This window comes from Mixophyes fleayi, chromosome 6 (assembly GCF_038048845.1).
Source record: "Mixophyes fleayi isolate aMixFle1 chromosome 6, aMixFle1.hap1, whole genome shotgun sequence".
NCBI classification, from domain to species: Eukaryota; Metazoa; Chordata; class Amphibia; order Anura; family Limnodynastidae; genus Mixophyes; species Mixophyes fleayi.
The window spans coordinates 195,067,011-195,091,532 of NC_134407.1; the positions used below are offsets into that span (position 1 = coordinate 195,067,011).

At 41.1% G+C, this 24,522-nt stretch overlaps 1 protein-coding gene across 2 annotated transcripts; it reads right to left on the reverse strand.

The window, feature by feature from the left end:
• Positions 1 to 188: 188 nt before the first annotated feature.
• On the reverse strand, positions 189 to 24,224 carry UNK (unk zinc finger). Of its 2 annotated transcripts, XM_075177819.1 has the most exons (17): positions 24,010 to 24,220; positions 18,496 to 18,705; positions 16,591 to 16,767; positions 16,147 to 16,277; positions 14,080 to 14,215; positions 13,684 to 13,801; positions 13,516 to 13,600; positions 13,225 to 13,367; positions 12,905 to 12,952; positions 12,309 to 12,494; positions 12,058 to 12,123; positions 10,515 to 10,689; positions 5,271 to 5,372; positions 4,984 to 5,172; positions 3,465 to 3,646; positions 2,880 to 3,137; positions 189 to 2,294 (listed from the first exon to the last, which is right to left on the reverse strand). In XM_075177819.1, exons 1-17 carry the CDS (start codon positions 24,201 to 24,203, stop codon positions 2,136 to 2,138), a joined length of 2,559 nt encoding a protein of 852 aa, XP_075033920.1. In that variant the 5' UTR covers positions 24,204 to 24,220; the 3' UTR covers positions 189 to 2,135. The 2 variants fall into 2 exon arrangements, with proteins under 2 accessions (XP_075033920.1, XP_075033921.1); XM_075177820.1 differs by lacking the exon at positions 189 to 2,294 and having other exon boundaries at positions 2,907 to 3,175; positions 24,010 to 24,224.
• Between the last annotated feature and the right edge of the window lie 298 nt (positions 24,225 to 24,522).

A 24,522-nucleotide genomic window follows, 5' to 3' on the forward strand; every position in this document is an offset into this window, starting at 1 on the left:
GAGGAACTACGACATTTATCTTTGTATTTTTATTTCTTTTGTTATGTTTTTCTATGTTAAAAAAACTAATAAAAAAATGTTTGATTTAAAAAAAATGGTATAGTTGTCTTTTGCCAATTTACTTTCATGTATGAAAAGTGTCAACGACAAAAGGTTATTTAGCCGGAATAACAAACAAGAACACAATCTTTATTCAGAACAGGTTTTATTTTTGACAATTCAAAAAAAAGTTTATTCTTTCACATAAAGATTTATTTCATATATAAAAAAGAAAAAAAAAAAAAAGAAAAGAGAAATTCACATGTTTAGATTTTGATACAAACCTTTTCTGATCATGCCCAGGTGAGCAAGTTCAGTGTAAAAATAAGAAAAGAAGAAGAGAAATTCTGGGAGACAAGGTAGGCCTTAAATTCACCAGTGTTGGCCAAAACAACTGGGGACGTTGCTAGAGAGGGCTATTTGGATCAATGGGAATGTATTGCAATATTAAACAATAAAACAAACAATACAAGTAGAAAACAAACTCCGATTACAAATTTTGACTATTACCTTAGAGCACAGTTGGCAAAATATACTTTTAACTTATGACAATTTAACCCTAGAGTAATAAAAAGAGGTCATTTGAGAATTCAAAAAGGACACAATGATGAGATTCTCATATAAAAGCGGACTGTTTATTCCAATTTCGTAAAACTAGTAGAGGTAATAAAAGTAAGATTGGATAGGGAAAAACGTGTTGGTCCTGGAAATGTTACGGATATAAGCTAAGACCCCCTGAACGAACAGGGAGGGGCTGAATGAATTTTATTTCTCACATACATACACAGACTCCAGCGGATTTATTTCACGCACTCAATCCTCCTGTTCACATACACACACTGTGCTGCTGATCATTTCTCCCTATGGATGGGCCACTTTAGTAACTAAAAATATAACCCATTTAAGTAGTTCAAACTTGATATTGAGGTGGGATGAAAATAGTTCCCCAATGTTTACATGAAAACTTCTTTAAAAACAGACAATTCAACCGTAGGGAATACAATGATCTAGTTAATGTTTATGTATTATTATATTTAAGAAGCACTTGGTATAAATAGCTATGGACATACAAATATTGCTTCCCAGAATCCCTAGTTAATACACAAACCTCACAATGGAGGCTGCAATACTTTCATTATTTTTCTAACACAAACCCAGATTTGAGGCTCATTTTGAGGCTGGGCTAATGACAAGGCTCATTTCCTAAAACATGTCATCACAAATAGGTGAGATTTTATCTGGATCCTGGTAATAAAATAAAACATTGCTGTCATGTTAATATAGACATTTGCCTTTAGAACTCTGATTGTAGAAAACTAAGTGGCGTCGGGAAAGAAAAACCCTCCTTGGGTACGCAATACTGAAAGGAGTACTTGCATGGACATAAAATATATTTGATTTCACAGAACAATTTTATCTGTGCAAGACAAAAAAAGATAAAAGGCCATTTACCACAAATCCTACACTAGAATACAGTCAAGTCCCAGCGGTGTCTTCAGAGCATTCTAGTGAGGGAAGCAGAATTCTAGCACACACAAGATGGCCGAATTCATGACCGGTCTTGTCTCCCACTTAGGGCTTGTTTCACATCCAACAAACTGTACAAATGTAAAGTGTTCCTTAGACCATGTCCTCGTTTATCATCTTTCGGCGGAAACGCTGTGTTACTTTCTCACAGCTTCAAAAAAAATGACTGCACGACAGCCAACCAGCTCCATTGACTTAACTGGGCCTCTGAAAATGTTGGAGAGCTCCTCAAGGTGTGGTTTGTAGATGTGGAAATATACATTAATTGGTCCCATTTAGATATATAATTGTAGCACAAATCTCTTGCAGCCCATGAGGCCAGTATAGGCCATCTGGGCCGTCACCTCCAACAAGGAGGCTCTTGACATTATTTAATACAGAGTCTCTCAGAGGAAAAAAAAAAAACTCAGAGGCTTCATGGTAAGTTCTAAATGAATGAAAAACTTTTGTTTAAAAGTGCTCAGCTTTGCTAGGATTCCATTGTATGAATATATCTTAATATATTTATATAAGTGTATATAAAAAAAAACAACAGAGTTTTGAGAAGCCTGGGTCCAGGCTTGCAAGGGTCATGGCTGCAGAACAGGTGCTATATTAAGCTGACAGTTGCGGCAATCCCCCTCCTCAGCCGCACACGCTTCACATAGCACGCCATGTTGGCACTGTAACATCGCTCTGTTCTGGTCCTGACACTTGTGACATTTCATTGACTGGAGCTGGTAAACTGCCTGCAACATAAGAAAACGTTTGAGCATGTGACACAATACCAGGGAGTGTAAGGCAGTACAAAACACACAGATATAAATGTTGAGCCTTTTTGGGCAACTATTACTCCCACACCATAATGTAGACCTTGAGTGGTCTTCTCATGGACCATAATCGTTACCCATATTTGGCTACCAGTTTGCTGGGTCTGAAAGCACGGAGAAGAGTGTTGTCAGACGCAACAGACTACATCTGTCTTAGCTTTCCAAGCAACTAATATGGGAGGGTGAATCATATGCGGCAGCTGATTGAATGGACAAAACGTCCTGCCACATATAGTGCATACGAGTCAGAAATTTTAATCGCCCAGGCGGCCGTGCTGACAACATTACACTTCATCCCATCAGCGAGCTGGACCAGAAGCAGAATGTAAGGTATGGGGAGGCTAAACAGAGGGGGTTATCCAAACATGGAAACATCTCCTTATATAAAACAATGACCAGCTCAAGGTAAAAAAAAAAGAAGAGCAACCTAAGATAAGTGTCCTAGCAGATGCCGATTCATGGTCACACAAGTGCACTTTCATGACTCCACCTCCTCAGACTGACCTTGTCGACTCTCTCTAGGCTGGCATGTAGCTGCTTCTGAATGCTATATAGGGTGGGGAGAGGTAGACCCTCTAGTTCGGACACAGAGCTGTGTAGCTTAGAATCCTGCGCTCCGGGAATTCTCTCCAGCTCTTCCTGAAGTTTCTTCAGCTGCTGCTCTAGAGCATCTCTCTGCTCCCTGGCCAATTCACACTCCATGCTGGCTGTTGTAGCTCGCTCGTTGGCCTCCTCTGCTTCTTTCTTCCAGGCATCGCAGGCCTGATGAGAGAGCGGTAGCTAACAAAGGTTTTCGCCTTCTGATATCAAAAGTTAAAGGAGTGATGCAATATCCCTCCTCTGAGATGACTATCAATGGCAAATAAGTATGACAAAGTGTATACAGTAGGATATAGAAGCAAAACTGAGGACAAGTACTACGTAAGGTTACACAGTAACAAAGCAGTAGTGACTACAATGAGAAACCATAAGGACTACTTTGTTTACTCAATAGCATTTCTTTAGTTTAATTCAATTCTCCATAGAGGTATAGCTGGGCCTATTAGCTCTATGAATGTAATGACAGTGACAAGATGTTCCAGTCTGTACCTGCTTAGCTTGTTTCCACGAGTCCTCCCATTGTTTGATGGTGCTACTGGCCTCCTCTAGTTCCTGACGCAGCCTCACCAGCTCAGCTCCACCTGGGCCTGATGGAAAGGCAGGCGAGGACCCGGGGGAATAGCTGCCGGATACAAAGTGCTCCCATATGCTGTTATTCATTCCGTTCAGGCCTGCGCACACAGGTAAGAAACAAAAGGCAGACTGGGATTAACATGAAGCAATCAACAAAAGCAGGTTATATGACTGCTCTGTCATGAGAGTAGAGAGGACCCGAGAAAGTGCAGGAACAGCATTTAAAGGATCACTTCGACCAGACAAAACCTCACCCACCATAGCAATACAATGCGACAAACAGACTTACAGGGTCACCAGGCAACACCTGACTAGAATGTATTAGAACTTGTTTAACCAGCTGACAGCATAGTCTCAATGATAGACTACAATCATTGTAGTGAGTTCAAATCATAGTCCGAAGGTGTTTAAGGGTAACTATTTGTTATGTTGTGCGGTACTTTAATGTACAATACACATACACAAAAGTTATCATAATTAAATATAAAGCACAAGTTGCTTTACCTAAAGAGATGCTAATTTAGAGATTAAAGGACACTTCATTTTTGGTTTGTTAGACCGGGGGTGATGTTCAAGAAAACAGATACCATCTAGCAATGCATTATTTCCCAAATAAAAACATAAAAGATCGATTGATGGGCAGCACAGTGGCTCAGTGGTTAGCAATTCTGCCTCACAGCGCTGTGGTCATGAGTTCGATTCCCAACCATGGCCTTATCTGTGTGGAGTTTGTATGTTCTCCCTGTGTTTGTGTGGGTTTCCTCTGGATGTTTCCTTCCACACTCCAAAAACATACTAGTAGGTTAATTGGCTGCTATCAAAATTGACCCTAGTCTGTCTGTGTGTGTTAGGGAATTTAGACTAAGCTCCAATGAGGCAGGGACTAATGTGAGTGAACTCTCTGTACAGCGCTGTGGAATTAGTGGTGCTATATAAAACTGATGATGATGATCAAGACTACAAAAATTAGTACAGTGCAGTAGTTAAATATAGTAACAACCATGCCCTGAAATCAATGTAACAATGGGAAGTCTACTTAAGCTATTCTCTCGGTTGGAGGGTCACTGTCATTCTACAGGTCGTGCTACCACCGGCTTCATTCACTTGTGTGGTCTGGCTTAGAAAACACTTATTTGTTTCTAGCACAATAAACAAAAAGGAAAAGAACAAAAACAAAAACAAAAACAGCGCTGACGAGTGTCCTCTGTTTACGTTCTTTGTATGTTTTCTGGTTTGGCATTGACCTGATATAAATAGCAACTATTAGCGCAGATTAGTGAGGCCCCATAATACAAACTATGTTAATGTGTGCTATAAGGGAAGGGTGCACCATCGGACCTAATACATCCCTGACAGCATTTGGTAGTTACAGCCATCAGCAGAAGAAACGTAGAGCGGACAAGCTGTTCTGTCACAGAGTTATGCAGTCACTCACCCAAAGAGCCATGAGTGGCTGAAGTACTCAAAAAAGTATTTTCTGATTGGCTGTGTGGTCCAGGCGTCTGGTGGAGAAAGTGTGAGGAGATACTGACAGGAGGCGACGGGGAGGTGGAGTGGAAGGATGCTGAGCTACCTAAAGACCCGGGGATATTTACAGGAGCCGAGCTCTGCATCAGACTGCCACCTGTATTAAAATAAAACAATAAATAAGGTTTAGTGGTATCAATGAATTTAGCCACTCTGAAGCAACATAAGAGAAAGCAGCAGAAAGCGATTATTTACCTATCATGATGCCTCCAGGAGCTGTAACTGTGCTATTATCAAATGATTTTTCTAAAGCAGCAACCCCAAACTCATTTAAGTCGAGGTCATCCAGAGCGGATTCTGAGAGGAATGACAAAGTAAATGGTTATCAGAACAACTATCAAAATATTCATACAGAAACAAGAAGAAACCCACAAGTACAACCATTTAGGAAATAATATAAATGCTTGATTTAATTAGCACACACTGCAATAAGGTAAAGGTGTTTGTCCTCCTCAGGCTTCATGGAGACTAACAAATGGGAGAAGACAGTCAGCTGAGAGAGGATAACGCTGACACCCCCCAAAAGTATATAGTTACTCCTGCTTCCTTCTTTTTCTTGTGTTTTCAAAGCGGAGTAAGCCAGTGGTAAGTGTAGTGAGGTGCTTTATTTGTATATGTGGGCTTACCTATGGTTCCTGGGGAAGTTCCAGCGCTTCCCGGTATTGCTTCGTATATCCACCAGGACAGGGCTGGCTCCCTGGGCTGCTCTTTACTACAACTAGGTAGTAAATGCAAATCTTTGGCTAGGTATAAAGGAATTTCAAGACGCAGGCATTTAACACATCAGGCAGCTTGACCAGAGCGAGTGATGTCACACTTCCAGGTCAGAGCTTGCATGAAGAAGCAGTGAGTCAGACGCTAGCGGACGTAACTTGCAAGTCCTAGTACACAGCCTGCACCATGGATCCGGAATGCGCAATTGCATGTTTCTGTCTTTAGTGTACTCGGCCTGCATGTGAATGCCCTTTCCCTTCCCCCGCCTCCAAGTGCAGGCGGGCATAAGTGCCAGAATCATGCAAGTCTGTATAGGAGAACATGCGTGCACCCACTTTCTGAGCATGTGCAGAGTGGTTTTGCAAGAGATACACTACGCAAACTGGCATACATTCCGCTCAGCATCCCCCCCTTTATGTGTGGACTGTGTTTCTCATAAAGACCCAGCAACCCCCAGAACAGTGTTTACAGTTGATTAGCTGGATGATGAAATATTTTGTATCAAGAGAAGAGCTTCAAGCATGTAAAGGGCTTAAAAGGAGCAAATCTCAGATGTTTATAGACTTGGATAGTAAACAAGATTTCTTCATTCTTTTGGGCAATGCTCATCTTATAGTGAAGAAGGGAAGACTAAAGAGGAAACCAGGACATTTAACCCCAAAGTGGTTACTGCTTAAATATAGTAATAAGACTATGGCAATACAGGATATGCCAGTCCCATCTACCTTACAGGTGTTAAGAGCTGCAGCTCACTCTCTTGCTCAGCTTGCTGCGTCCCAGCTGTCACCAGGGCAATGTCCGGGACGCTTCTTAAGTCTGTGCCACGTCCTCACACACTGCATTGTCGGGCGCCTGCGCATTAGTAGGCAGCCTCTTGTTTCATTCGTTTAATAGGCAGCCTCATTCATTAATTAAGCAGCCTCCTGTGATTAATCCTGCTGCTCTGACTCCTGATTGGGTAATACCAGTATTTAAGGCAGGGAGGACTTGGCCACCTTGCCAGTTATAGCGTTCTGTGCTGTGGACGCCATCGTCCTGTTTACTGCCTCCTATTTCCAGCTGCGCTATGGCCGACAAGGATAAACTTTTACTACGCTAGAGCTTAAGACCTGGGGGCATCTAGGTACCTGTGAGTGCATAAGGCTCTACGGGAAAGGCGGCTGCTAAAAGTGAAGCCCTCTATATCATCAGTTCTAAAAGTTTATCCTGGTAACCGTGAGCCCTAACAGGATGCCACTTTTGGAGATAAGCAGCACATACGAGGAGTGTTCATAGTACATCAGGTGATTTGAGAACTTATGGATAAGGAATAGGATCAATTGGAGAAGCAGCACTCCTATTTTAAGTCTGGATAGTATGTATCCCTTTCAAGTAACTGAAACCATTAAGCAGGCTCAGTATCGACAGTTGATTCTGCAGTATCCTGTTTATCAGCAAAAACTGCTATTACATTAGAAGCTGGGAGGTCCATTAAGTCCAATGTATCAGAAAATGGAGAAAGGCTTTAAAAAGCTTCATATTTTAAATCTGGAGTAGCTGTGGCATCGGTCTCTTGGGCACTCACAATTTGGATGGGTAATTTGTATAAGGACATTCAAGAAAAAGTAAATAGACAACACTTACGGAAGAGTATGGAAATCCTGAAAATAGGAATTGATTTCCACTGCGATGCATTACTGGATACGATGACACTCTCTGCCAAGAATGCAGATTCAATAGTCCTGGCTAGGAGAGCCATTTGCCTGCGTTCCTTTGCAGCAGATCACTAGTATAAAAATCTCTTAACTACACTCCCTATTTGAAGGTGGTTGTTTTCTTTTTTGGTGACAAACTGGATACTATGAAGGTAATGACATCATCTGCCATTGGATTGTAGAGGACCGCTTTCTGCTTCTTCAAGACAACATTTTAAAGAGGCCCGAACCTGACAAACAGTATGCTAGACAGCATGTGGTAAAGGCATCCAAGCGGTCCTGTCATTCCATTTATAGTCCTGGCTACCACAGCCTCCAGCAGGGTGTCAGGACTGCAAGGTATGCGGAGACCTGGACACTCACTACACAAGATTGCGGAGTTTGGGTAATTTATTTAAAAAAATAAAATAAAATACAAAACAGAGTTTCAATCAGTACCCAGAAGAAATGTTTTTGTGAAATCAGAGACTCCATCATTCCCTGCGCAAATGATGGCATAACCCAGCAGTTTACAGACACTCATGGAGAAACAGGCATCTTCTCTTGTACCTACAGAGGCGCACCAGCTTCTAAGCCAAACTGTTTCTGGTAGGAAAGCTGTCAGGGGGCTTTTGAACAGTTCTTGATCTGAGGAGACTCGAACAATTTGTGCCTGCAAAACATTGCCGCATGGAGTCTATAAAGTTTATTCCCAATGCAATAAAAAAAAAAAAAAAAAGGATTTCCTTACATCAATAGATCTGCAGGATTCCTGTATGCACATTCCAATTACACGGCAATACCATCATTTTTTCAGATTCTTCAGCCTAGGGCACCATTTCCAGTTTTCCATTTGGCCTCTCGACATCTCCCAGAAACTTCTATTACGTTATTAATGGTTCTTATGGCTACTCTCAGAAAGCAGGAAACTTGCTATTTGGCAACACCTGGACAATATTTTGGTAATAGAGAAAACAGAACGCAGCGCCCGAACCAAAACACTCAAAGTAATCTCTCTTCTACAAGAAAATCTCTGGGAATATAGATAGACACAGCGAGAAACAATGCACCGGTGTCTGAGTAAGGACTTCAACATCTGACTTATCAAATTCAGTGTCAGCAACAATCTTCAATAAAGGATTGTCTCCTACTATTAGGGATGTTTTACTCACCCGGAGGTATCCTTCCATGGGCAACATGACATATGAGCAAGTTTTCAACTAGAGGTACTCGATCGTGGTCCAGAATCTCTGGATGAGCCTATAAGACTTAAACAGAGCACCTGAGAGTGTCTCGACTGGTGGCAAGATCCAGCATTGAAGGAAAGGGTTCATACCTCTCTCAGAACCAGAATGAACTGTATTAACTATAGATCCAAAGACTGGGGTGTTCATGTGCACACTGAAGTAGTACACGGTCCATGGCTTCACAAGGAAGAAACTGTGTGCAAACATTCTAGAAGCAAGGGCAGTGTGGCGTGCAATTAAAACATCAGCTGCAACACAAACATCTCAAGATCTTTTCAGACAACCAGACTGTAGTGGCAATCATAAACAGACAAGGAGGAAAACCATGACGATAGAGATGTCAACAGTCATATCATGTTCAGAGAACAATCGGAGATCTCTTTCAGCTCTTCACGCAACGTGCAAGGACAATAAGGTGGCAGATTATCTTGGTTGGTATCAGATACACCCAGGAAAATAGACATTTCACGAGGAGGTGCTTCAGTGGTTGGTTGAAAAGTTAGAAGATCTGATATTGACAAGGCAAAACACAAAGACAGAGGAATTCTACTCCTGCCACATAGACTCCAGAGCACAGAGAATACATGCTCTGACAAGACCTTGCAACTTCAAATTGGGGTAGGTGTTCCCTCCTGTCCCTCTCATTGCATGCACACTGAAGATCAAGATAGAAGCAGTAAAAGTAATAGTGGTTCTTCATCTTCGCAGTAGCATACGAGATGCTCCTAGAACAACATTGAACTCTATCACTTATCTGCATCAAGGACCTATTTTTCACTCAAATGCAGGTATGATTGCAAGCAAGAAAGATTCTTACATAGTGTATTACAGAGTTTGGAAAACATTCATATTTTAGTGCAAATCCAGACTGATCAATCCTGTTGCTGCTCACATACATCAGGGGCTGGACTTCCCAATCCTGCCTTCTTGCATAAGGTAGTTTCCACGTTTCGTAGTAATCAAGAAACTGTCCATTTTTCCAAAACCATCTAATGAAAGTGAGAAAAGATGACACACTCTGGACCTGGTCACAGCAATTTCTGTGCATCTCTTAAGAACAAAAGAATTCAGAAAGACAGATCATCTGACTGTACTTTCCAAAGTTCCACGTCAAGGGCAAGCTCCATCCAGAGACACTGAATTTGAGAAGTCATTGGGAAGTGAGGCCAAAAATACTGTAGGCGTATTCCACTAGGGCGGCGACAACCACCTGGCACACAGGGCTCAGATCTATACAAAGCAGCAGACGGTTCATCTCTTCATACCTACTCCCGACATTACCTTCTGAATGTCGCAGCTTCAGCCGACAGTCAGTTTGGAAGGCAAATTCTTCAAGCAGTTGATGAAGAAAATATTTTAAATGCATGGATCAATCAGTGTTTGCTTAATTTTTGGAACCACCCTGTATTTGATTGCTTGGGAACATCCCATTCGTTAAAGCTGCCATGGAGTCTGAAGAGGAAAGCAGCAAATTATACTAATCAATATCATCCTCTCCTTGAAGTAGTCCACGGAAGCCTAAATAGTCCCTTCCACGTTATCTGTTTATATGGTTATCAGAGACAGCTTTGGAAGCTAATCAGAAGGAAGGAAGAGTCTTACTATATACCCTCCACAGTGTCAACTTTTTCCTGCCTCTACTTAGCTAATGATAATCCCATTCACTAGGACTGCCATGAAGTACTTCACGAAAATAAAATTATCGGGGAGTATAATTTGCCTATATTTAGATAGAAAAGTTAACAAAACCAGGGTTAAAAAAAAATTCTAGTCTAGAGTTTCTTAAGAGGCACCAGAAATCTTACCTATGACGGATTCTACGGTGTCACTGGTTGGATAGAAGGGTAGAGCATTGGCGTTCATACCAGGGATGCCACTTAAAGCTGCAGGGCTGGGAGGCGTGGCGGCCAGACTAGAAGTAATACTAGAGGAAATGCTTGAGGTTAACGGGCTCCCCATGGGTAGGATTCCTAGCGCATCCTAGAACAGCAATAACAACAATGCAATACTAATTCAAGGAATATGAACATCTGAAGGGTCACAAACAGAGGGAGACATATTAAAAGAAGATGTGTAAAGTGTAGTGGCTCTAACACATGGGCCAACCTAACAAACAGGCTACACATTATACCTGCATACGCTCATAAATTATTATTTTACATCTTTCACGTGAATTACCGATCTCTCTCTTCCAGCCTATACCATGCTGTGTTAAGGTGTTTAAGTAGCTCATAAGTATGTATTGATTATGCAGATTAGATCAACATGGCACTGCTCGCCATGAGATAATCAACGTGAAAGGTCTGGCACAGCTATACTCTGGAAGTTGTGCAAAGCTTTCATGTTGTGTGATAAATAATGCCCTGATCTCATATTAATGTGCAATGACTGTGCCAAGAGGCTGCTCCCTAGTGAAAGGGCAACACGGTGGCTAAGTGGTTAGCACTTCTGCCTCACAGCGCTGGGGTCATGAGTTCAATTCCCGACCATGGCCTTATCTGTGTGGAGTTTGTATGTTCTCCTCGCGTTTGCGTGGGTTTCCTCCGGGTGCTCCGGTTTCCTCCCACACTCCAAAAACATACTAGTAGGTTAATTGGCTGCTATCAAAATTGACCCCATTGTCTCCTTCTCTGTCTGTCTCTCTCTCTGTCTATGTGTGTCTATATTAGGGAATTAAGACTGTAAGCTCCAATGGGGCAGGGACTGATGTGAGCGAGTTCTCTGTACAGCGCTGCGGAATAAGTGGCGCTATATAAATAAATGATGATGATGATGATGAAAGGCTCACTATGTTTTCACTAATGGATCCCTATTTTAATCAGTGGATATAAAATAGAAATGGTTCTTCAACACAAGGAGAAATTGCAGAATGTACTCAAAGCATTTCCACCTATGTTAGGGGATTTGGCAATGCACAGTAAAGGATACATAAAGGAAAATACGCAGCAGGTAACAGTAAAAAAAAAAATCAACAATGTGTTTAAATGCCATAAACCTATATAGCATGACCTGCTTGTATATGAGATTCCCTCCTTTATCTCTCACAACATACTCTCTGGGGGCTCTGCCCACCTTCCTGTTGTCAATATTACATCGGCCACAACCACTACTGTCATATCCTTGACGGTGCTTTCATAATGCAAATTATTATGAGCGCCAAACAATGAACAAGGACTAAAATGTAGTGCAGATATGACATATTTAAATGGGACATTAACCCACGGTACAGCTCAAAACAAATTCCAGTTACTAAAAGCAAGCAATGATGTACAAGTCAGTATTATCTTGTTAAAGCATTATAGAACACTATAATACACAGTACTGGGTGTACCGTCCCACCTGCCTTACCTGCTTTGACTGCAGATGCGGTTGTTCTTGGCTCCTATGGTCCATTGAGTGTGATTTTAACTTGGCCTTCATGAAAAAAAACAACAAAGAGAGACTGTGAGACCTCGGAACCACCCCATTCATAACTGTTAATCCACAGAGTTCTAGAAACAGCCATCGTACATAAAGCATCACAGTGCTCAGGCAGAGTACACAAAGGAACAGCTAATAAGAGGACAGAGGCCATAATGACAGTTACTGGACATACTGACCTGGCTTTTAAAGCTCTTGAGATAATCTGTTACCACCGAGTCTTCCCTCTCACACCCTGGGGCTTTTTTATAGCAGCCTGACAGGTCGCTATGAAAACCAAGGTTATCTAGACTGTGGGGTTTTCCTAGAGATCCGGGAGGAGATCCACAAGGATTGGTTGGGCTTCCTAGGCTGGCACACAGCATCTGAGAGAGAGATATGTTCACCACTCTTATTAGTTACTACATGACATGAAAATACCAATAAAGCAGCACCCCCGTGAACCCCAAAAACAAAGGCTATAATGGCAAGCAAGACTGAAATCACAATTAGCAATCTATAAATGGTACATCATAAAGATTAATCATTTAAAAAACAAAAAACAAATATGATTGACTTCCCAAATCCCATACTGGTATGGTTGCTGAGAACTCACTATGTTCTAACAGTCCGATTAGACTTTAAGAAAAGAACCACCCTCATTAGCCATCTATGAATGTGTATATAGGCTGGTGAGATAAACAGTTTACGTCCAGACATTAGGAGTGTAACCCTGCCCTTTCCATGCATTCACACTGTGTCCACACTCAAGCATACAGGTATAAACTGTACTTACTGTTGCTGATGTTGGGCTTGTGGGAAGATGGCTCATTTTCCCCCATACCTGCAAAGTGGGGAGAAATGAAACCATAAAGGAATGTGTCCCCCTGACTGCCATGTGGATCAACAGTCTATGGCTATTGATTAGTTTGTACCTTCAATTTGAGTCTACTGGACACCCCAGTTGTGTGCACTGACATAAGTCCATTCAAAGAGAACATATTACATAGCAGCGATGAGTAGGGTAAAGTAGGGACATTGATGGACAAGAGGCATCTGGCTGAATACAGAGAGGGCTGGGAAGCGGTGTCTGGCTGCAGAGAGGAAGACACTTACACTGCTGAAGTCCGGTGCATGCGGACTGGAGGGGCTCACAGGCACAGAGTCTCCTGCTGCAGATGGCATATACATGACAGGACCAGCTTGCGTAGGGCTTGATAAAGCTGAAGGAGACTGCAGGTCGTCACACAGAAGAGACTCTGCAACCAGAGAGATAACGTATTTAGGAGAAGACAAGAGCATGTTATAACTTGTTACCCCCATACTGATAATACTAATGGTAAAACAGAGACAACGTCTAGTACTCGACAGAATTTTTGCATAGACTTTGGATGAAAACCAACATACGCTCAACATGTGCAAAGGCGCAAAAGGGCCCACGTGGACAGCTTCCTGACTGCTGCATGTCGTTGCATTTTGTTGACTTGTAGATCTGTAAAAAGAAAAGTACAAAATATTAAGACAACGTTGCAGCCACATGGCACAATAGTAAATGGAACAAGGAAAGGCTTTTACCTCCGGATGGAACTGCTGCTCTGTTCTTGTGTGACAGTATTGACACGAGTCCCCACTCTCACACTTACTGGGGTCCCCCCACTCGTCTCCGTGTTTCACACTTGGACATGGGGAAGACCTGTTGGGGAAAAAAATGCAGATAAAGACGAGAGAAAGAATGTACCACCTAAATTAGTCTATAAGTAATTGTTTGCTTCTACAGCTCCAACTATAACCGTATTAACACATTTTCATTATTACGGCTCTGTAAGCTTACAGATATGCGGGTATTGTTGGTGCCAACAGTTGCACATTAGAACAGCGTGCTGCAATGTTGCACCAACACAAAGGCAGCAGCTGTAAATAAAAAAGCATTAAGGGCCAGTTCCCTTAGATGAAGTTATTCTCCAATCATACCTGTACTTGTTTTGGCGTGGGCTCCTCCTCCGGTCCTTGCTATTGTGGTAATAAGGGCATGCGTAACCTTGACGGCAAAGTCGGGGCGGCTTTTTGCACTGCTCCGTTTTGTAGTGTCCCAGGACGTACGTGGTGTCTGCAAAGGGAGATGTGATTGCCAGGATGAGAATGACCCCCGCGCCACTTACATGGATGCCACCTATAACCAATATACACTGAACGGTTCTAAAGATGTCTTTCACTAATGACCAACTCTACCATACAATACCTCTTATTCAGTATACTGAAGGCAATGCTCACTACCTATTCCTAGTCTCTGCGCATTATAAGTTAGTACTGATTGAAGATGAACATTAAAAAAAACAAGAAACATTTATTATAACCAAGTACTGTAAATGTGTTGTGATGGTGCTCAAGGCTGGCCAATACATTATCACCAATGATGTGCTTAGATTCACCAGTGCAGAAGCTGTGTGTGCCTGGAAATGATTGGAATATGTTGACAACTATGCTCCTATCAGGACCTGTAATCGACCTGCACTAATAGATGAAACATGTGGTCACTGACATAGTCTGCTTCAGAAACATAGCGCGTCTGCTTTCTTTGTATATCCCACAGTAAATGTTTCAGTCGTATATTTAACCTCAAAAAAAGACAGTTGTCTGCGCTTATCCTTTAAACTGCATATCTGTGTGTATCTAGCAAAATGAAAACATGAGGTATCGGTTCATATTTTGATCAAAACATTTAAGCCCGCATCCCAGCGTCAAAGGGCACCTCATTATATGCAGGTCCTACACTGACCTATATGCTTTAAACACCATTAAAATGCAGTTAAAATCAGATGCACTCACCTCCCAGGTATAGGGGTTTACATCTAGCAAGGGCTGGCTTGTGCTATTACAATAAGGCAATACAAGCCTGCGCTCGGTATATCCCATATTATATATGGCACCAGCTGCATGGCATTAATCCCGCGCTCTGTATCCCTCATGTTTTCATTTTGCTAGATACGTAGTGTTAAGGATAAGCGCTGACAACTGTCTTTTCTGTTTTGCATAGATATATTTAACCTCAGACTATTTCAGGGCTGCTCGACTGGTGACTCGGATTCTGGATGGCACATTGCAAGGCTTGTTTTTGTGGTCATCCGCTGTAGTTAAAAACCTCCACTGGCTATCATATGACCTAATTTATTTCCTATGTAGTTAGAAAATAAGTGTGGCTCTTTTCATGTAAATCCTTGTACAGTGCTGGGACATTTAATAGCCACAAATAAAACATTATTTGAATATGTCTCCGTGAGAGAATGTGTTCTCTCATTCAATAATGTATGTGTCAAAGTTTCTTGCAGTCATCCTGTAAATACACAAAACTAAAGACAGCGACAGCGGATATTCTGTCCAGAAGGAAAAAACGGTTCCCATAAACTGACGGTCTTATCTCAATTACCTTTATTTCTAACATATTCCTGAAACGTTTCCAAATATCTCTGAGTGTCGCAACTACTGAGTCTGTGAGAAACAAATTTTTAAAGTGGACCCGTTAGCTAGCAAAAATGTGGGCGAGAGTTCCGATCACAGTAATAATAAACCTAGCACAAAGATCAGTACAAGTTTGACTTCTCATTACCTTTTTGTCCAGTGCCCCTATTTCACTCCTCCTTGGTGGCCTTTTTGCTGAGTGGGTAACAAAAGGGGATTACCAAACCTGCGAAGCCTACCCCCCTGGAAATCACACAAAACCTACAGCTGTGGAATGGAGATGGAAGGCAGAGGCTGCATATCTGGGCTTCCTACCACAGCGCCACTGGGGCTGGTATTACTGATTCGGGGTATGTGCATAGAGAATGAAAAACACTCCGCACTGGTTTTATAGGTTGCATGTTATTTTTGTTTTTTTTCATGCCAATAAATTGTAATTGCAAAACTGCTTGTTTATGTCATTCCGACGTGTAATAGTACTAATAAAACATTCTGCTGACAGTTCCACTTTTAATGCCTTTGCTGGCCTCTATCTACACATTTTAATTTCACTTTTGTGCCGCGTTTCGCAATGTCTCTCACCTTGCCAGCGTGGTTCCTCTCCCAAAATCTTTTCTATCATGGCGTGGCTGGCAGCCACCGCAGTCTGCCCTTCTAGGCTACCATCCAGGGTTGGCTGTCCGTTCTGCAGGGCTTCCATAGCCTGAAGCTCCCTGCACAAGAAGAGACAAAAAAGAACACCAACAAACAATATAAAATACTTTCTTCATAAATGCTGTATAGTGAACACAAGGTACATTGTGCACATCTGCACAACACATGATAACTCCCCCACACTATCTAACAAACTCATATAAAGGTATCAAGTAATTCCTCATACAATATGGATCAAGTGAAGGTAAAGTGCTATGATTAGCTGCACACGTCACTGATGAAACCCCCCCCAAAAAAAATACTAAACAAAAATGAGAAGCTAGAATAGTGGTCATTATTATTTTAAGTATGAACTCGGTATGCGTTTCCTACCTTATATCATACACTGGGGAGCGGAGATCATGGGGCCCATGAGCAAAGGCACAATGTTGCCCGTTCTTGGTGCAATGACCCTTAGAATCCGTCTCATGAATGCAGATGCCCGTTTTGTAATAGCGTAGATGGTATCTTCTTTCTGTATCGCCCGTTGTTCTATGTAGGAAGGGGCAACTGGGAAGAGTCACAGGAACAAATCATTTCAGTTGAGCGGTCAAAATCTGAACATTCATAGAAACATATTAAACAACCATTGTTTGAATTTGTGAACATCAGGTGTTCTTTTACTGTAACTTTACATAACCACTAAACAGATGTTATCCTGAAGTTTTAAATTATGATCATTACATTCAGAACTGAAAGAATCAAAACAGTACAAATCCAGTGGATCTAACTGATAGTTTACGTCAGTAAAACAATTACAATGTTAGAAACTGCTGCTGAAATAAAGCTATATGTGTGAAATTTTCAGAGACTAGGCCTTCAACTACACATTGCACAAAATACATATTTAAAATGAGGCTGCTACCTGGACTGTATTATGGGTTAGATAGAGTGCATAAGAGTGTGTCTAAAGGTTCACAGGCCCTCTCCTTTGGAAGCCACATGAACTACATGACAATACATAGACAAACTGCGTTCCCTGCGGAGTCACTCCCATAACCTCAGTGAGGAAATAAACACATGGATTCCAGAGCTTCCCATGCTAGAAGATTGGATTCCCAGTGACATTGTAAAAGTATAATTTTTTTGTATTTAAATCCCTTTCTCTCAGCCTGTAGGGGGTACAGACAGTGGTTTATATCCCACTCCTAGGAAACAAGGACTCTGGAGGAAAACAGACTAACTATATGTGTATGTATATATATCATTAAAGAATAATGTCTGTTTGAAATACATCTGAATAGTATAATTACATATCTATGCTATTAGAACATTATTTGTGATTATATGCCCTATGTGCATTCTATGTGATTGTATATATTTGTAGTGATATCCATACAGCTTGTTGAGCGGTATTATTGGTTTATTTTAATATCTTTTACTCTTTTTGAATAAATAGGCTTTTTTTATGGTCACACCGGCGCTGCTATCTATTATGTTTATTTCTGTTGTTTTTATGTAACAAGCCCCAGTTCTTGTTACGATTGGTAAGCTGCAGGTGTGCCTTGTAGCTAATGTAAATATCCTGCTTATATCAATTGCCTTCGCCAGCGCTTAGTGTGTAGCTTACATTCCCCTATAACTCTCCTGCTTCTCCTCGGTTTTCCATTAGCCAGGCAAGAAGACAATAAGTATAACAGAAAATAACTAAACCTGGGTGCTCTGGTCTGTGCCCACCTAGTTTCAGAGAAAGGGAGTTAATGGTAAGTAATGGGGGGGGAAATGATCTTCAAATGTCCCAAAGTCACCCCTCAGAGAAATGGATTTAAAGAGAAGGAGGAATGGACAGAAGTTTGGAGCAACTTTCTGTAGAAGGCTACCTCCACAGAGGAGGCAATGTGTTCCTTAAATACACATGCTAGGACGAGTAGGTGGTCCCCTCAGCTAACTGGGTCTGCTGATGTCCCATAATGCACCACATGAACTTCCTTGGAAGTTTCTTGGTTGGCAGTACAGATAGGAGTAGTCAGCAGACAGTGGTCTCTTACTGAATCCTGCAGCTGCTGGGCTCAGCGCATGAAGCAATGGTTATGGGTGGTCAACATGGTGCCCCGGCAGTCTATACTGCAAGTATACATGGTTTAGTCCGTCTGGCCAGTAAATCTGTTATGGGGGAATAACATGGGGTTGGGGCTGTATGTGGTGCACTCTTGCTATAAGGGTATATGCTTTTTTTTTTTTACATTATACTAACAGATATAGGATATACAAGATACTAAAAAATAACACTATACTTACTCATCTCCCTCAGGGCAGAGGCCCGATGTTTCATCATACTTTGTGCAGTAGATGTCCGGGCTGTAGTTAAATGTCCCATCTCTACGTCTTACTGACCTCCGCCTTCGCTGGTTGACAAAGTGCCAATGAAAACAGGTGTAGGGCCTATGTTGAGTACACTTGTGCTGCACAAAGAGTGGACACTGCTCAGTCCGGAACTCTTTCAAGTACCTGGGAGAAGATGGAATGTAAGCAGTGATAGACACAGCATCTGATGGCAGAAATAACACAATACATAAATAAACATGCTTTCCACTTTACCATCAAGTGTTTTATGTGTCCCACTTCATAGTGTATAACCCTACTGTCCATCAAATAGGTCTTATTTCAAGTAGTAAAATAGAATTTGTAAAAGATGCTGAACAATGGATATCATCATTTGCACAAGTCTTATTCTGCATGAAGACATAACAGCCTACACCTACCCAACATAATCTGAAAACTGGATATGATTATAATACAATTCTGTTACAATAGATGTAGACATAGGACCCTACACCTTCCCAACATAATCTGAACACTGGATATGATCATAATACAATTTTGTTACACTCCAAGTTGACATAGGACCTACCCATGACCTGAACACAGAATATCCTCCATACAGATATGCAGCAACTCATCACCCAAACATGACCAGACCACTGGATATAATCATAACAAGCACGATTCTTTCCAAAATGACCCCACCACTGGACTTTATAATAACATACTTCTTTCTACTACACTGATACAAGAAAACATAGTACATCAGCCATCGTGACAATGCAATTGTAACACTTTATACACAGATAAAGTACATTTTATAATTCTCTATTCTGTATGGCCCAAAGGTTAAGGTACATTTATCAGTACAACAGAACAATGGCTCCAAAAGACATTGTATGTTTTAAAAGAAAACCAACTCCTTTAAGTGAGCAAAAAGCAAGAAATTTAGAAGCCATGAAAATGAAATAAACCTTTCTTTTCCGAGAAAACAAAAACAGAGATTGGTAAATGTAAAAAAAATATATATATATATCCATACATATAAAATAATTCTTGTTTTAGCACCCTTTACACAACTAAATTCAGATTGCTACTTTGAATAACCTGAAACATGTTGAGAACAACTTGCTTTGTTCATGATTATCATGATTGATATATTTAGAGTTGTTTATTCAGAGAGGAATTGCAGATGTTTACTATAAACTTGTAAATGTTTGTTACAAACGGAGCTACAAATTACTCAACAAATCATTAGCAACATTGTAAAACAGTTATTATGTAAATAATAAAAAATAGTGTGGGAAATCATTTCCTCATCAGTGTAGCTTTTTGCGCTATCACTATCAGCAATATCTGCTTCTTCTGAACTTCTAAAAAGTAAGTTTGGACAGATTGAGACCATCTTGTTAGGCTGGGTACACACTACAGGTTTTTCACCCGAGTATTGGGCCAATAACACAATAAACAACCGTTGGGTCCAATATTGCATTAGTGTGTACACTCCCACAATTATGTTTTGTCATTCCAAAGCACATCATTTGATTTTATAAGCGGACTAAAAATCTCTATAAACGATGGAATGATGTTGTGCCAGTTCAGCAGTGTAGGCAGATCTCCATAGAGTTTACAGAGTCACAATCTTTTCAGCAGATGACTATGACAGATGAAGGGCACAGATCTGAAGGTAAATTTTGTAAAATGTGTATACATGAATTGGCACACTCATCGGGACTTTCAGTCCTTGGTAAAATCGTTAATGATGTTGCATCAGAAGAAGTTTTCCGTAGTGTGTACCCAGCTTAAGTTTATTTCTTGTTGTGGGTATTTCCAAACTCAAACCAGCTTCTGAAGATAGAGGAACCTGTAGCAAGTGAGAAGCATTAGGCATTACATGCTGCCATGCCACAGTGTTGCTGGGGGTATATGCCTTTTAGAATCTCAGACTATACTCCTGGACCAAACACCTAAAGTTGATCTGTTATGCAACATCTGAAACTACCTTTCCACAGTCAAGTCCTAAATGTGTTACTTGTTTTGCAAAAAAGTCAAATGCAGTAGCAATGCCAACATTAATAACATTTCCTCATTTGAAGCTTGGATCCAGGAGATTTGCACCAGCATGGATTGACTGACAACTACATTCTTCCCATCCATTAATGTTTGTAACTTTTTCTCACTTCTGTACTTGCAAGCAGGAATGCAGATTCTCAGCAGCAACCGATAATATGTGGGCTAAATATGTCATAAAGAATGTATGACAGAATTGACTGTAGTAGGAGTCAGTGACTGATGAAGAAATGGTCTTCCCTATTTTTTTGTAATATTTCAAATTAGATCACCACTGCAATCCCATCTAGTTTAACTACAGTGTGAATGTCACTGTTTAATTATTTGCATGATTCTCTTCATCTTAAAGCTGCAATACCACCTAGGAAAATATTTTTCTAAAGTGGCCTCTGCCCATAGTCGGGGCCCTGGGGCCTGCTCTATGTGGTCGGCTCCTCCAACAAGACATATCCTGTGATTGGTCTTTCCACTCACCTCCCCTGCTTTGTGGTCAATTCATGTTGGATGACAATATTTGCCAGTTCTGCAGGCATCCTTTATATAAAAGCACCCTAATATGTGGATATGTATCCATTAAGATATCTCACCCTGCATTAATATTACATGTATTGCAGCTAAGCAATATACTGTACGATCCTCTATCTTCTCCAGCACTTCAAATACTTTTACTACTGATATAGTCAGCAATGGGCTTTTCGCTACTGTTTAAATGCCTATACAAAAGTGGCTGAGATGTTTAGTTTATGACACCTTCCCCTGCACATCTGTCCATCCATCTGTAAGAACTTATTTCTAATTTGCCAGATCAAAAGACAACAATATATAAAATCCATGAATAAGGATGGCACAAAAATCCTTCTTCCTGCTAAAACTGGCAGTGCCTACAAGTGACAGAATGAATCTTCCTCTTGCATTGGAGAGTTGCACTGTACTGCCTGTCCTCAAGGTGTACCGAAATTGTAATAACTGTCTGAATACATATTGTAGATAATCTAACATAAAAGTTTTTCTAGTACATAGTAACTACTTAGAAATTATAGGAATAACGCCTCGTCTTCAAAAATGTTATTAATCGTAAAGAAAATGAAAAGGCGTTTTTACAATTTTTCCACAAATTTTCAGAAATTGGGAAAAAAGTTTGGGGGTTTTAAATCGTTTACCAACATTGCACCTACTCAATACGACATGAGCCTAATACAATTTTATTACTTCATATACTGAAAATACTGAAATAGAACACTACATCTACCCAATATGACACAATCACAATACAATATTACAATACAATTGTATGCACACAGTCTATGAAGGTTGTTGGACTATGAATGAGCTCTTTACTGATTTTTATATTAACCTACCATGCCTTTATGAACATTATAAGCTGGATCAATGACTTATTAAGAAGCTTCTCCTCAAAAAGTAAGGTGGGGACCATAGGCAACCAAGGCCCACTTGTGAGGCCTCTGAAAAATGACATGTTGTCCAATGCTCTGTACAGACAAATAGCATTACACCTACACAACTGACCACTGGATATCATTAGAACTCATTTCTATTATACTCTGTCTATGCCCTGACCACTATACATGATCATAATATAATTATATTATACTGTCTACAGACCCAAGGCTCTAACTAAAATTACCTGAACACAGGGGATGATCATACAATATTGATTTATACAAACTCTATACAAACATTAGGCTCTACCAAAGATGGCATAGCAACTTGACAGGATTCAATCAAATTCTATTACACACTATAAAGATATAGAACACTACACCTGACCACTGGACATTATTCATGACCTGCGTGATTTGACCACTGCACATGATCGTCATATAATTCTATTAACCTCTATACAGAGACAAGGCTCTAACCAATATGACCTGACAACACAAGGATCACCATTTCATCATCATAATTTATTTATATAGCGCCACTAATTCTGCAGCGCTGTACAGAGAACTCACTCACATCAGTCCCTGCCCATTGGGGCTTACAGTCTAAATTCCCTAACATACACACACTACGGTCAATTTGATAGCAGCCAATTAACCTACCAGTATGTATTTTTTTGGGAGTGTGGGAGGAAACCGGAGCACCCGGAGGAAACCCACACAAACATGGGGAGAACATACAAACTCCACACAGATAAGGCCATGGTCGGGAATTGAACTCATGACCCCATTGCTGTAAGGCAGAAGTGCTAACCACTAAGACACTGTGCTGAAGGATCATACAATTCTGATATACTCTATATCAGACATTATTAGGTTCTACCAAAGACGACGTAACAATCTGACACAATTCAATAAAATTATATAATACACTATACAGACTACACCTGACCACTGGACATGACCATGACCTGCTTGATTTGAACCAATAACATGATCATAATATAATTCTATTACAATCTATACAGAGGTCAATACCTATTCAACATGATATCACCACTGGACATGATCATAATAAAATTTCTAATAAGGTATATACAGAAATAAAATGATACACTTCCCAAAATGAGCTAATCACTAGGCATCTCCATAATACAATTATGCTACTTTATAGATACAGACGTCCTCAGCATGACATGAACACTGGAGATGATCATAAGACAATTTTATTACACGCTCTCAAAACTACATCTACTCAACACGACCAGACCACAAATTAGCAATTATGCGTCCAACTATTAAAAGTTTAAAATGGCGTTGTACTTGCTATGACTTGGGTGACCTGGGGGTTACTTTTAGCAAAACATTTCTTACATGTCTCCTGTGTGGTAATAAATTTAAAGTATAACAGGTTAGTTGAAAAGTAGTAAAAAGTTGCTGCTATAAGACAAAAGCCTTTAATAAATTTAGAAAATAACTTACTAGATGAAATATATGGGGAACATCCAGCAAAGTACTTAGTAATGGTCAATATTATCAGACTCTAAAAATTAGGCAAACATGGCAACTATGTACCATTAATTGGCCAGCATATACCCCAGTCAACTGTACTTTATAATTATAATGATGTAGTGAATGGCCAACCTATGGCACCATCTGATACAAGCAGCAGGGTATTGGCCACTAAGGCAGGCTAGTGTCATTTAATGGTGTTAGGACATGGACTTAGCGCAAGGATAAGCCAGGTAAGTGGGTGCACGTTTAATGTCTTATTATTGTTGTTGTTACACAAGTGGTTTATAGTCAGTGGCCCTCTGGGCCCCCATCTAGCTCAGACCAGATGGCGCCAGGGCGGCCCTAGCCCCGCCCCCCTTCTCCAACTGCCATCCAGCTCTGACCGGTTCCCGCCAGCCTGGGCGCGGGCCACTGCGCGTGACTCACGCCTCCCGCTGACGTCAGTCGTCTTGTGCCGTGGTTTGTTGTGGTTTTTTTTTTTTTTTTTTCTTCTCCCCTTACGTACGTGTAGTGCTGGGGCTTCTCTGGCTGCGCCTGGAGCGCCCCGCCTGCCGCTGCTGCCGGAGAGACAGAGGAAGCGGACGGGGAGCTGGGGACGGGGCCCTTAGACATCCTCGAGTCTCCCTCCTCCGTTCCTTTTATTGCTGGGTCTACGCGGAACGCCGCGGTGGGGGCCGAGCGCGCCTGCGCGGACGCCATGAAAGGAAATGAGAAGTGCTTCCGAAGGACAAAGGATACGGCGGGCTGTATCGGTTGGGCCACTAGGCGGCGCAGGCGTGCGCCCGAATTTCTACTCTTCTGCTCGGACACTCCGTGCCGCAATGCTTCCTGGGAGTTGTAGTTTTACTGATGGCTCGTCTGTATTTATCTGAAGAACAGACGAAAACAGTGGAAGGTTTTTTTTTTTTGTTGCTGTTGTTGTATGTTACACATAGGCTGCCCTGAAACTTTCACGATGCCAGTAAATTACAACTGATGTATATGAAATTCGGTTTCCAGTAATAGTGTACTCTGTAGC

Coding starts and splice junctions, on each gene's coding strand:
- UNK (XM_075177819.1), bottom strand. CDS start 24,203: ATGGCGTCCGCGCAGGCGCGCTCGGCCCCCACCGCGGCGTTCCGCGTA. Junction 13,368..13,515: donor CGCCTTTGCACATGTTGAGC/GTATGTTGGTTT, acceptor CTCTGGTTGCAG/AGTCTCTTCTGTGTGACGAC. Junction 12,953..13,224: donor ATGCACCGGACTTCAGCAGT/GTAAGTGTCTTC, acceptor CCCACTTTGCAG/GTATGGGGGAAAATGAGCCA.